The sequence below is a fragment of the Ursus arctos genome, unplaced genomic scaffold, assembly GCF_023065955.2.
Source record: "Ursus arctos isolate Adak ecotype North America unplaced genomic scaffold, UrsArc2.0 scaffold_22, whole genome shotgun sequence".
Lineage (NCBI taxonomy): Eukaryota > Metazoa > Chordata > Mammalia > Carnivora > Ursidae > Ursus > Ursus arctos.
In genome coordinates, this window is record NW_026622897.1 from 18,837,384 (window position 1) to 18,850,962 (window position 13,579).

Below are 13,579 nucleotides of genomic sequence, written 5' to 3' on the forward strand. Positions count from 1 at the left end.
ACAAAAAAAACAAAAAACAAAATTCTCTAGAAACTTATAAAATATTCTATCTTTGCAGTGACTTTCTTTTTTTTTTTAAAGATTTTATTTATTTATTTGACAGAGATAGAAACAGCCAGCGAGAGAGGGAACACAAGCAGGGGGAGTGGGAGAGGAAGAAGCAGGCTCCCAGCGGAGGAGCCTGATGTGGGGCTCGATCCCATAACGCCGTGTTCACGCCCTGAGCCGAAGGCAGACGCTTAACCGCTGTGCCACCCAGGCGCCCCTGCAGTGACTTTCTTAACCCACAGGATACAAAAAAATCTGTATATACATTTGCACGATATTAAATGGAACCCCCAAGTATAGTTAAATTGAGAGACATTACATATAATCTAGATCTCTTCTCTACTGAGATCAGGAAAAGAGTCTCCAACTCTTAGTCAAGGAGAATTTACTACTTTTTTGGGCAGATTCTCTTACCAGTTTCTTCAAAGTATGTGTGTGTATATATATGTATATATATATATATATATATATATATATATATATATGTTTGTGTGTGTGTATCTATCTATCTATCTATCTATCTATCTAATCTGTATGTGTGTGTGTGTGTATTTCTAGTGGGCAAGTACTTAAAGATGGATACCAGGAGGCCACATGATTAAAGGAAGGTCATCCTGAAAAGAACAGAGTCTACACCGGATGACAGAGTAAAAATCCACAAAGATGCTTTAAAAAGCTCAGGTGGTGTGTAAATATTAAAATGGTGAAACTGGGTACCTTTAAACTATATATGTAAGGACCTGTGATTTTGCAGAAACAAAATAAAACAAGAAAAATTAATGGTTCCAGCACTAAGCAGAAACCAAGATGAAAATCTTCCTTATAGCTTTACATATGAGAAAGTTCAATTTTAGGTCACAGTGTTCTCAAAGTTGCTTTAATTGTTCTTGAGATGTTTGAGGGGTCGACTGAAATAAAGAATGCAATAACATTCTTTGTTGCATGGCTGTCTGGAGTGTTGAGCAATAATAGATAAAAGGATAGAATTAACATAAGAATGGTCTGAGAGAAACTCAAGAACAACCTGGCAAGGATGTTTATGGAGACAACAAAATTAAAAAGTCAGTGATTGAGCTAAATTATCGTTAAGGCCCTTTCAGTTCAGAGAATATATTGATTTTTCTTATATTTGCATTTCCATAGTTCTTTTTTCTCTTTTTCCAGTTATGGTCTGATGCACTTAGAATCCTTGGGTTCCACTCCTGAATCTGTCATGATCTGTATCTGAGAACCTGAGCAAGTTATTTAACTTCCCTGAATCGTCATTTCTTCATCATCTATGAAATGGAGATATTACACCTGACTTCTGGGATTCTGTTAAAGTGTCAGAGAAAATGGTTATGAAAATTCCATGTCAACTATAAATGTGCCTAATCCATTGCCTCCTCTTTTCTCTAATTTTATCCTTCCTTTGTCTTCCCTGTCCTTTCTCAGCTCTCAAAACTTCTACACTTTTTGCCATTTGCTCTTCTCCATCTGATAATAATAAAATAATACCTGTCTATATACCAGTCAAGTTACCTCATTGTGTCCTCACCCCAGAGACCATACGTCCTTCTGGGGCATTTGCTGCCCCTCAGTCCAAGTAACAATAAACATTATCTTTTCACTGATAGAGCCTATGATTATGTTTCCCTTTATGAATCTACTGGTAGTGAGCAGTGCGATTTCATTCCTTGGGTCGTTAACTTCTTGTCCTTCTTCCTCCTTCCCAGGATAAAGCCTAACTTCCATGGCGATGGGGAATCACACTTCGGTTACAGAGTTCATCCTGCTGGGCATCCCACACACAGAGGGGCAAGAAACCATGCTCTTTGCTGTGTTCTCCTTCTTCTACCCCTGAACCCTCCTAGGAAATCTGCTTATCCTTGTAGCTGTGACATCTGATCCCCACCTCCACACTCCTATGTATTTCTTTCTTTGTAACCTCTCTGTGCTGGACATCGGCTTCTCTTCTGTGAGCACCCCAAAGATGTTGGCCAACCTGCTGGTGAGGAACCGAGTCATCTCTCTGGGTGGTTGCATGTCTCAGGTCTTTTTCTACCATTTCCTAGGCAGCACCGAGTGCCTGCTCTACACGGTGATGGCTTATGACCGATTTGCTGCCATTTGCCACCCACTGCATTACACCATCATCATGAATCGCCGGGTGTGTGCCCTGCTGGCTGCCGGCACCTGGTTTACTAGCTCTTTTCATGCCACAATTCTCACCACACTGACCTTCCAACTGCCATACTGTGGGTCTAACGAGGTAGACTATTTCTTTTGTGACATTTTCCCTGTAGTCAAATTGGCCTGTGGTAACACCTTCATCATAGAGACGGTGAGCTTCACCAACATCGGCCTTGTGCCCATGACATGTTTTCTCCTCATCCTTGCTTCTTATGTCCGTATTGCCATTGCAATCCTAAAGATGCATTCTGCTGAGGGGAGGCGCAAGGCAGCGTCCACCTGTGTCTCCCACCTCTCAGTGGTCACACTGTTCTTCGGGCCCTGTGCCCTCATCTATACCCAGCCATCTTTGACTGAGGTGCTGGTAACCCCAGTGCAAATCTTTGGCAATGTCGTCACCCCCATGCTGAACCCCACAATCTACACTCTGAGAAACAAAGAAGTCAAAGGAGCCCTGAAAAAACTGGCTGGGGGCCAGATTGCTTCAGAAGGTCACTAGTCCCCTTGTGGGTAAAGCTGTTTTTTTTCCTTCCCATTTGTGTATTAAATTAATTAAAAAAAATATATATCCATGACAGTTGTAAGTCTTTCTGCCATGAAGACAACTGAACAGCAATTCTAACTGATAGAAACCTGTGACATAATCCCCATCTAACAGACAGGGATCAATAAACATTTTCTCTAAATGTCCGGATAGTGTATATTTTAGGCCTTGAGGACTATATTGTCTGAAACTGCAAATACTGAACTCTGCTATGACAGCATGAAAAGTGCCATAGAAAAGCATAACAACAAATGGATGAGTCTTGTTCCAATAAAACTTCACTTATACAATCAGGCAGCAAAAAAGATATGCCCCATAAGCCACAGTTTGCTGATTTCTATCACAGAGGTTAGTTGAATTTGAGAACACTTTTCTTCAAGGCTATATGGATAATGGTTGAAGAGTGGGATTTCACGTGGGCTGGGTACCACCAGGGCCCAAGGCGAATTACTGACCAGGGACAGAGGGTGAAAGGGTGGATGATAAGGGACATGGGGACACACCCCCACTGTGAGAAAACTCTGTAGCACCTCAAGTAGACCTGAGAAATCTTCATGGCAGCAGGGCCATCTGGATGTGATCCATGCTGATGCCACTGCTCCTGTGTCCTCGTGGCCAGGTTTCTTAGGCATGAAGGTCAATGAACATTATTCTTGCTCATACAAGGAATCTCCACTGACCTCCGAAATTTCTCAGCTTCTGCCTGTTAGCATCAATCACTGCATTCGTTTTCCATCCATCAAACACCAAGAGTGATTGGGTAGGCACCTTGGAATATGATTTTGACAAGTCTACCAGAATCTGTCACAAGCTAGGATTATCGCGTTGATTTAGCGGGGTGCTAGACAGAGTGAACTTGCTCCTGCTGCCTGTAGCCTGACTGCTCGGTACTAAAGGACACGATGTGTGGTGTGTGTATGGACGTGAGGTGCTGTGGCTCGTTCAAGTGGTGGGACCAGACCCTCGAGAATAATCCCACAAATCATGGGGTTTTGTGCTCCCCTCTCTTCACAGAGAAACAAACTAATGGGCTGTGGTGATAGTTCTCTAGGAGGGACCATCCACCTGCATGTTTTAATTATTTTCTATCTACTTTGGGAACCTGACTAGTTCTTATTAAGGAACTGGGCTCTTAGGGTTGTACTAGCAAATAGAATTGGCCTTGGCTTGACAGAGAGATAGGTAGATGGCCTTCTTTCTAGCTATACTGAGGTAACTTCTTCTCTCCTAGTTACCCATAAAAGCAACCCCCTAAATCTCCATGGTGCCAAGCCCCCAAAACTTTCAAAGGACTTAGTATAATGGGGTTCTTCTATTGACATTCCTAATTCTCTGGATAAATGTAAAATATATATTTATTCCAAATGACAGAGCCAAAAGTTACAGAATACTTTGGCATAGTCACACCAACAACTGATTTTGACCTTTTCAAGAAAGGTTGTTATGAATCATGGCTGTTTTGGGCTTGGGTGGAAGTTTGTAATTACCCTAAGATGTTTTCGTCCATTTATATGCCCTAACATATAATGAAATTTTAAAATATATTTGGTGAATAAACCAAACATAACATAATACAACCTGTTAAAAATTATGTATCAATAAATTGTGTGTTGTTTTCCATAATCAAGAAATTAACTGGATGCATTCTTTATTGATTGGGAATCAATATATGTATCTTATCTATTATTTATATTGTTTTGGTATCCAAAACAAATTTAATAATATGTTTTTATTTATTGCAGTTTTAAAAATTATTTGTATTGTGAAATATCTTTCATACTTTAAAAATATTATAAAATTTAAAGAATACTCATATTTTTCAGCCAGTACAGAAAATAGAATATAATCTAGAGGTTTCTTTTGTGTACTTCTGTTATCCTCATTCTCACACATGTTATTAGCAAGGTGTTCTTGTTAAGGAAATACCTTTATTTTATTTTATTTTATTTTATTTTATTTTATTTTATTTTATTTTATTTATGGATTTAGCACTATGTATGCATCCCTAAACAACATATTGTACAGTTTTTTTTCTGGTTTTGAAATTTGTTTAAATAGACTCATACATGATTGCCTTTATTCTTTTCAAACTTGTTTTTGAGATTCACTGATTTTGACACATATGGCTGAAATTTTACATTTTATTATTTCTTTATTCATTCTGTTGTTGTAAGGCATGTAGGTGGCTTCTAATTTGTTTTGAACATTCTTTTGCATGTGTCTAGAGCACAGGTCAAAGAGTTTCTCTAGAAGATGCATTCAGGAGCAGAATGGCTAAATTGGAGGATATTCAAATAGCAAATTTGCTAGGTAATGCCAAACTGCTTTCTGAAGTGCTTCTAAGAATGAAAGCCACACCCTCAGTGGACGAGAATTCAGAGCATATCTCATGATTGTCCACACTTTGCAATGATGTTCTTCGTAATACTTGCCAATCTGATGTTGTGAAATTGTGGCCATTGTATTCTCAAATCACAGATACTCAATTACCTATAAAGTTGAGCAACTTCCCCTATGTTTAATGACAGTTTGGGTTTCCTGCTTTGGGAAATTTAGGTTATTTTCTTAGTTCAGTTTCCTGTTTAATATTTTGACTTTTATAAAATTGATTCACAGTAGTTCTGTATGTATCCTAGATACTGGTCTTTTATGGATAATATGCACTACAAATATCTTTTCCTAGCTGTGGCTCCTCTATTAACTTTAAGGCATTTTTTAAAATAAAATCAATGTGTTCATTTAATGTGAATGATATATCAAACTTTTCCTTTATAATCTCTTTCAGAGATGATTGTGTCTTGTTTAGCAATCATATTATTCTTAATTTATGTCTTTAATGTTTTCATAGTGTCAGGGTGGCAGGTGACGTGGTGGCAAAGAATTTCACAAGGAGTGGAGCAAGTAGCAGGACAGAGTTTATTCCCTCTCCGAGGGAGGGGAGGGGCCAGACATCTAGACAAAGGTGGGCCCTGAGTTTCTGTTAGGCTGGGCCTTTTAAAGGGTTTTTAAGGATGTGAGAAGGTGCAGCTGTGCCCAAGGGACGGTGTGGGGAGGGCATGGACTCTTGGCCAGGTAGAGCAGGAGGTGGCAGGTTTCTTGGACTCTGTCTGGGGCTCGACTGGGATGCGGGTTGTGGTCAGGCTAGAGAAGAATATGTTCTGCAGTTGGGAGTCTACTTTCTGAGAATATAGGGTACTATGACCTAGAAAAATAAAGAGTTACAGCCAAATGCAGACAACTGTGAGTTTTGTCTTCTGTAACTGTGGTGGGGTGGGGCGGGAGGGACTTTGAATAGATTCCTTTCACACAGTCTTGATAACCGGGAGTTGACTTGTGTTTGTGATGAGGTAAGAATTCAATTCCCTTCTACTTAAAAAAAATGAGTATTCAATTAATTGTCCCAGCATCATTTATTTAATATTTCAACATCCCCTACTGTCCTGCAATGCCTCTCTAATATGGGCTCCAATGACCCCCACCTTCTAGGATTCATGCTTTTGTGCAATCAGGTCTCTGGATTTAGTGACTTGGTTTTAGTGAATACAATGTGGCAGAGGTGATGGGATATCACTTCCAAAATTACATTATAAAAGACTATGGCTTCAGTCTTGGGTGTACTTGCTCTATTTTGCTGTCTTTAGGAATGACTGCCTTGGGAGAAGCCAGCTGTTATGTTGCAAGGCAGTCTTATGGGCAGGTCTCAGGTCTACCAATAGCCATGTGAATAAGCTGGGAAGCAAATCCTTCTCCAGTCAAGCCTTCAAAGACACTATAGTCCCAGGCAACAGTTTGAAACCTCAAGACAGACTCTGAGCCAGAGGCACCCAGTTAAGCTGTGTCTGGATTCCTGACCCAAATAAACCATGAGATAATAAATGTCAGATATTTTAAGCCACTAAGATTTGGAATAATTGGTTATGCAACAGAAACTAAAACATATGACTATTCATATTTTCTATTTCTTTTTTGAGTCTGTTTTTTTTATTACAATGATATTTTTTTATTATATTATGTTAGTCACCATACAGTAGTATATCCCTGGTTTTTGATGTAAAGTTCGATGATTCATTAGTTGCGTATAACACCCAGTGCACCATGCAATACATGCCCTCCTTACTACCCATCACCGGTCTATCCCATTCCCCCATCCCCCTCCCCTCTGAAGCCCTCAGTTTGTTTCTCAGATAAGTTGTATCTTTAAAAGGACTCTGGGAAACAAACTCAGGATTTTAGTGGGGAAGGGGGTGGGGGATGGGCTAGCCCAGTGATGAGTATTAAGGAGGGCATGTATTGCATGGAGCACTGGGTGTTATACGCAAACAATGAATCATGGAACACTACATCAAACACTAATGATGTACTGTGTGGTCACTAACATAATAAAAAAAAAAGAAAGAAATGCAAATCAAAATAAAAGTTTTTGTCCAATTTATCAGTTTTTTTTTTATGTTCAGTTAGCCAACATGTAGTACATTAGTGTTTGATGTAGTGTTCAATGATTTCTTAGTTGTGTATAACACCCAGTGCTCATCACAACACATGCCCTCCTTAATACCCATCACCCTGTTACCCCCTCCCCTCATGCCCCTCCTTTCTGTAAGCCTTAATTTGTTTTCCGGAGTCCAGAGTCTCTCATGGATTGTCTCCCTCTGTGATTTCTTCCCGTTCAGTTTTCCCTCCCTTCCACTGTGGTCCTCCGCATTATTCCTCATGTTCCATAAGGCAAGCAGAGGAAGACGATTATTATATGGTTACACTCATATGTGGAACAGTTTATCACAGTTTTCCAATTTATTGGAAATTAACTTTTATATGTGCTTTTTCTCTTTTGTCTAGCAGTCATCTTACAGAGATATATCTCTTAGTCTTTTCAGAGAGCTAGATTTTAGCATTGTTGATCCTTTTTCCTTTTGCTTTCTCCATTTCATTAATTAATTAATAAATTAATTAATCTATTTTAGTTCTTTGAAAATTATAACCCTCTCGTATATGAAAGATGAACAATTCTCACATTTCAAATATCTGGTCTCAAGGGGCAAGGTTCTTGCCACCCTTCATAGAAAAGAAATTCCAGGTTCAGCAACATGTCTTGTGCCTAGTTGTATAAATTCTTAATAAATATGTATTGTTTAATACATTAATACAATTCTCAGCCATCAGAAAGAACGATTACCCAACATTTGCAGCAACATGGACGGAACTGGAGGAGATTATGCTAAGTGAAATAAGTCAAGCAGAGAAAGACAATTATCATATGGTTTCACTTATTTATGGACTATAAGGAATAGCAGGGAGATCGATAGGAGAAGGAAGGGAAGAATGAAGGGGGGGTAAAAAGAAGGGGGGATGAACCATGAGAGACTATGGACTCTGGGAAACAAACTGAGGGCTTCAGAGGGGAGGGGGGTGGGGGAATGGGATAGACCGGTGATGGGTATTAAGGAAGGCACGTATTGCATGGAGCACTGGGTGTTATACGCAAATAATGAATCATAGATCACTACATCAAAAACTAAGGATGTACCTTATGGTGACTGACATAACATAATAAAAAATTATTTAAAAAAATACATTAATACAATTCTAGAAAAATCATGTGGAGAACAAGTCCTAGTTCAGGGAAGCCAACTTTGCCAATTGACAAAACTGCTTGTTGGAGAGTCTAATCATGGAAATTATATTTCCAAATCAAAATGTTAGAAAACAGCATCTGAAAAGTAGGAGAAGAGCTATGGAGAACAATTTGAGATAAGGTACTTGAAACTGGATATTTAAAAGCCTAGGATATATAGTTGCTTCTCATCCTAATACTATACTCTGAAACTGAGGAAATGCTTTCTACATATATCCTAAGATTGAGCTGTACCTCTCTGCCTTTGTCTCACTTCTCTAGATCAACCACAGAAATAAAAGTATTAGATATGGTTTTATCTTGTTCATGTCCATAGTCATGCCACAAAGGGGAATATTAGCATATTCTGTTTCAACCAGATCATTTACTTACTTCTAATTACTCCCTTTGTTCAACAATCCCCTTGAATCAGAATTCACTCAGGAATGGGATCCCAAAGGCCTCCAATGGCATTTAAATTTCCACATAAGAGAAAACAACAGCTATTAGTGTCCTGGAAGAAATCTTTGCAGAAGACAGAGGTACATTCAGCTTTATGTCATTTAACCTGAGTTTATTTCACCAAGAAAGAGCTTTCCAGACCTTGGGAGGAGATTCTTTTTTTTTTTTTTTTTTTAAAGATTTTATTTATTTATGTGACAGAGAGACAGCCAGCGAGAGAGGGAACACAGCAGGGGAGAGGGAGAAGGAGCAGTCTCCCAGCCGAGGAGCCCGATGTGGGACTGGATCCCAGAACTCCAGGATCACGCCCTGAGCCAAAGGCAGACGCTTAACGACTGCGCTACCCAGGCGCCCCTTGGGAGGAGATTCTTGACCCCGGTTTATGATGTGATGTCAAAGGCAAATTTGGGCAGAAGATCCTAGAGAGACAGAGTGAAAAGATCAAACTGCCTCCTTGTAAGTCACATAAGTGCCATCTTCATCTCTTTGTGCTCCTTTTTTGTTTTTCATACGTCTTGTGGAGAGGAGTACTTGGAGTCCTTGGTTTATAAAGGGTCTCAGAGTCTAGGGTGACTAGGAGCATGGAACTACTAACCCCAAGAATAGGACATTATTTGCTTGGTTTGTCTTTCAACTCATCGTGTTGGCCAACCAACTCAAAAACTCCGTTCTTATTATTGTCCTATATAACCAGGGATTTGGACTTGATTCAAAATAATTAAAAGGCTGGATATTCCAAATGAGCCTTCACCTGGACACCTTCAGTCCAATTCTTTCTGTAATGTGTGATTCCTCTTGATAAACATCCAGGACTTTTGGGGGGGCAGTATAGATTATGTGTGGCTCTTATCTTGAGTCTAGTCACTTTTTAGAGGACAGTGCAGAACTTCTTCCTGGGTACAGATGCCATGAAGATAAACAGAGAAATTCTAAATATTCAGAAAAACAGGGCCAAACAGGAACAAGTGTATGATCGTGCTTCTTTACAAGGATGTGTATGGAGACTAATATCCGACAGTATCATATAAGTCTTTATACAAGACAAAATACTGAATGTTATCCAATTTTGCCAGTCATTGAGTGAACCATTTCACTACTTCATTCATCAAGCATTTATTAAGAACTTACTCTGTGCTGGATGCTGTTTTTTGCACTGAGGATATAGCCGTGCACATCAAAAAGTATTTACTCCCCTACACTTTACATCTGAGGGTGTATGTGGTGGTGGTGGTGGTGCGGGTGGCTGGGGGACAGGTTGGCTTTCCATTATTTACTAAGGAGGAGCAGGAACATTTTCAGAGCCTGGTGACATCACCAAGAAAGCATGAATAACATGGAGAAAATGTGATAAGGTTAGTAATGTCACAGTCCATCACAGATGCCATACATTGGAAAGACTGATGATGTCAGGAGAAAAAAAATTAGATCCCTAGCTCTGCCATTTCTAGCGATCTCATTCTAGGAGAGTTGCCTAGACTTTTTCATGCTTGGATGTTTTCTTTTCTACAGATTCATCTCAAAAACGTAACTGTGAAGGTTAACTGAACTGAAATCATGTTGTATAAGCATTTCTAATGTAAAGCACTGATTGTCGAACACATGGCTTTCTGAAAAATCAGAGACAGAAAATATGATGTTGTCAGAGGCAGTGGTCCACAAATACAGTGATTCCTAAGTTGTAGTTCATATCTCAACATATGAAAAAGGCCCTGGTTGATTCTGAGGCTTCCGATATCTTTCCTCTCTGAAAGAGCACACATTTGTGTGGGCCCTGTCCTTCCCTTTGAAAATCTTTGTTCTAAGATGCTTTTTTTTTTTTTGAAGTATTGTTTTAATAAGCAACGTCTGCATTTAGAATCAGTATAACAAAAATATTTGGCACAGCAACCATTAAGTTTTCTATGGCAACTATATTCCAGTTAAAATACCCTGTGATATGGTCATCAGCAATATTTCCTTAACTTTGAGCCAAAATGCTATCATTTCAATTACACATTTCATTTGCCCAGTATGTTCACTAACATCACGCCAGGGCATTCTTCCATGTCCTCTGCTTCCTTTTCCTTCCCTAGGACTATCTCTCATGGAGAAGAAGAACTGCTCGGTGGTGACTGAATTCATCCTGCTGGGGATTCCACACACAAAGGGGCTGGAAACTATGCTTTTTGTCTTGTTCTTGCCCTTCTATGCCTGCACCCTGCTGGGAAATGTGTCCATCCTCGTGGCTATTCTTTCTTCCTCTCGCCTTCACACACCCATGTATTTTTTCCTGGGGAACCTGTCTGTGTTTGACATGAGTTTCTCTTCTGTGACGTGTCCTAAAATGCTGCTGTACCTCATGGGACTGAGCCCACTCATTTCCTATGAGAGCTGTGTCTCCCAGCTCTTCTTCTTCCATTTCCTTGGCAGCATTGAATGTTTCTTGTATACCGTGATGGCCTATGACCGCTTCACTGCTATCTGTTACCCTCTGCGGTACACAGTCATCATGAGCCCTCGAATCTGTGGGGCTCTGGCTGTGGGCACATGGCTGTTAGGGTGTATCCATTCCAGTATCTTGACTTTGCTCACCTTCACTTTGCCATACTGTGGTCCCAATGAAGTGGATCACTTCTTCTGTGATATTCCAGCACTCTTGCCTTTGGCCTGTGCTGATACATCCCTAGCCCAGAGGGTGAGTTTCACCAATGTTGGCCTGGTATCTCTCCTCTGCTTTCTCCTAATCCTTTTATCCTACACTCGAATCACCATCTCCATCTTGCATATTCGTTCAACAGAGGGCCGCCGCCGGGCCTTCTCCACTTGCAGTGCCCACCTCATTGCCATCCTTTGTGCATATGGGCCCATCATCACTGTTTACCTGCAGCCCATGCCCAATCCCATGCTGGGAACTGTGGTTCAAATTCTGATGAATCTGGTAGGACCAATGCTGAACCCTTTAATCTATACCTTGAGGAATAAGGAAGTTAAAACAGCCCTAAAAATAATTTGGCACAGGACAAACCATGTTCCTGAGAGTTAGTAAGAGTGGATGGATGGGTTGACGGCATGGAATTCTTTCTGGCCCCACATGCAAAATATCCTTCTAGAATCCTAACGTGACTTTTCGGCACACGCTGAAGGGCATGGCTCACTCCATCACAATCCTTTATCATTTTGTCTATTTTATTTTCTTGTTTTACCTGTCTGCTCCCCCAGCTTCAAAATAACCATCTGGGTTGCTGTTATTTTGCCTTTCTTCTGGAGAACCTCTACAGGGAAGGAAGGAAGAAAGGAAGAAAGAAAGATGTTCTTTGCCCCTGCAGCATTTTGTCTACCTTTCCCAGCTCATGTTCCTCTAAATTTTGTATGAGACCAAGTTTATGAGGAAAGGCAATAAGCTGGAGAAATGGATTCTAAATAACTGATTGAGAGCATGATAGGATCTTCTCTTTCAATATGAACAGACTAAACGTCAAAGGCAAAATAAAATGTTTTCTCTGCCTCCTCAACTGAATGAAAGGGGAATAACTTAGAACTTATCAGCAAAGATGCTTTCCTCTCCATCCCATGATTGTCCTCATGCCTGTTTTCTCCCCTTGTAGGTCCTTAGGCAAATACAATTAGCTCCCAACTATGTAAGGAAAGTGAAAGCTTTGTGACTAGCGCTCTAGACCAGATGCTTCCATTGCACTACCAGCTCATAGTGTGATTATGAGTGTGATAAAACCGTGGTCTTACTGGGTCGGATTATTAGACTAAACCACTGATTTTCCAAGGAAGACTCAAAGAGCCCCAGGGTTCCTGTGAATTTATTCTAAGGCTCCCAAGTTATGCTCCTTTGTGTCCTTGTTTCAGTTTGCTGGAGAGACAGTGGAGTGAGTGGCGCTCTATGCTTTAACCCTCCTCCCTCTTCATTTCTTAATTAGAAATCAAGTTGTCTGCGGCAACCACCACTTGGGTTCTCCTTTCAGCAGAGCCATTCACTTTATCCAATAAATAGTTTCATAAAGAAGAACAGGACCTAGTAGTTCCCAGAGATTTTCTCCATTCCCTCCCACAATACGCTCAAGCAATCTTTAAAAATTTTTAAAGTAACAGCAAGTTTTGCTTCAGGAATATTGAAATTCAGTTAACAAAACATTTACAAGATACATGTATTTAGCTTATTCAATAATTTCTTCTCCGAACCCCCAATTAGGAGATGGTGGGAGGCCTAAGGCCTAAACAATAAAATATAGCTTAGTGTTGTTCCTTAAGGAGGATTCAGATCCTGTGAATCCATTAACATTCTTGCTACTATAATAAAACAAGGAAGGGGGACACAAACCATGTACATTGAGCCAACTTTAAAGTCTCCATAAAGGTGTACTCTAAATCATGTTGGTCAGAGCACCAAACACAAAGTATTTTATGTTTTTCATGCCTGGAATTCTGCCATTAAAAAATGAATTAGGTGATGAGCATTAAGGAGGGCATTTGATGTAATGAGCACCGGGTGTTATATGCAACTGATGAACCACTAAATTCTACCGCTGAAACTAATAACAAAATAAATTTAAAAAATTAATTTCCTCCCAAATTCTATATTCTCTTTTCAAAAGCAAATTCCCCTGGAAGTAACAGAAATGAGAAAGAGAGCTGTCTAGTTTATGGTGGAGGGAAAGAGAAACAAAAAAGCAGATGAGAAGATATGTCGATATGGTTCTCTAGGTTTCGATTTGGCTCAAGTTCAGCCTAATACCCTCAAATCTCTTTTCCAG

General features: G+C 40.0%; 2 protein-coding genes across 2 annotated transcripts; both read left to right on the top strand.

Annotated features, from left to right (window-relative positions):
* Positions 1-1,780: 1,780 nt before the first annotated feature.
* On the top strand, positions 1,781-2,719 carry LOC113260187 (olfactory receptor 958-like). The gene is given in 1 exon segment (XM_026505933.4): positions 1,781-2,719. A coding segment is annotated over 1 exon segment (939 nt).
* An 8,201-nt stretch (positions 2,720-10,920) lies between these two features.
* LOC113259770 (putative olfactory receptor 10D3) lies at positions 10,921-11,859 on the top strand. The gene has a single exon (XM_026505267.1). The coding sequence runs from the start codon at positions 10,921-10,923 to the stop codon at positions 11,857-11,859; it is 939 nt and encodes a 312-aa protein (XP_026361052.1).
* Positions 11,860-13,579: the final 1,720 nt, after the last annotated feature.

Excerpts from the sequence above, each read along its gene's own strand:
- LOC113259770 (XM_026505267.1), top strand. The coding sequence starts at position 10,921 with ATGGAGAAGAAGAACTGCTCGGTGGTGACTGAATTCATCCTGCTGGGG.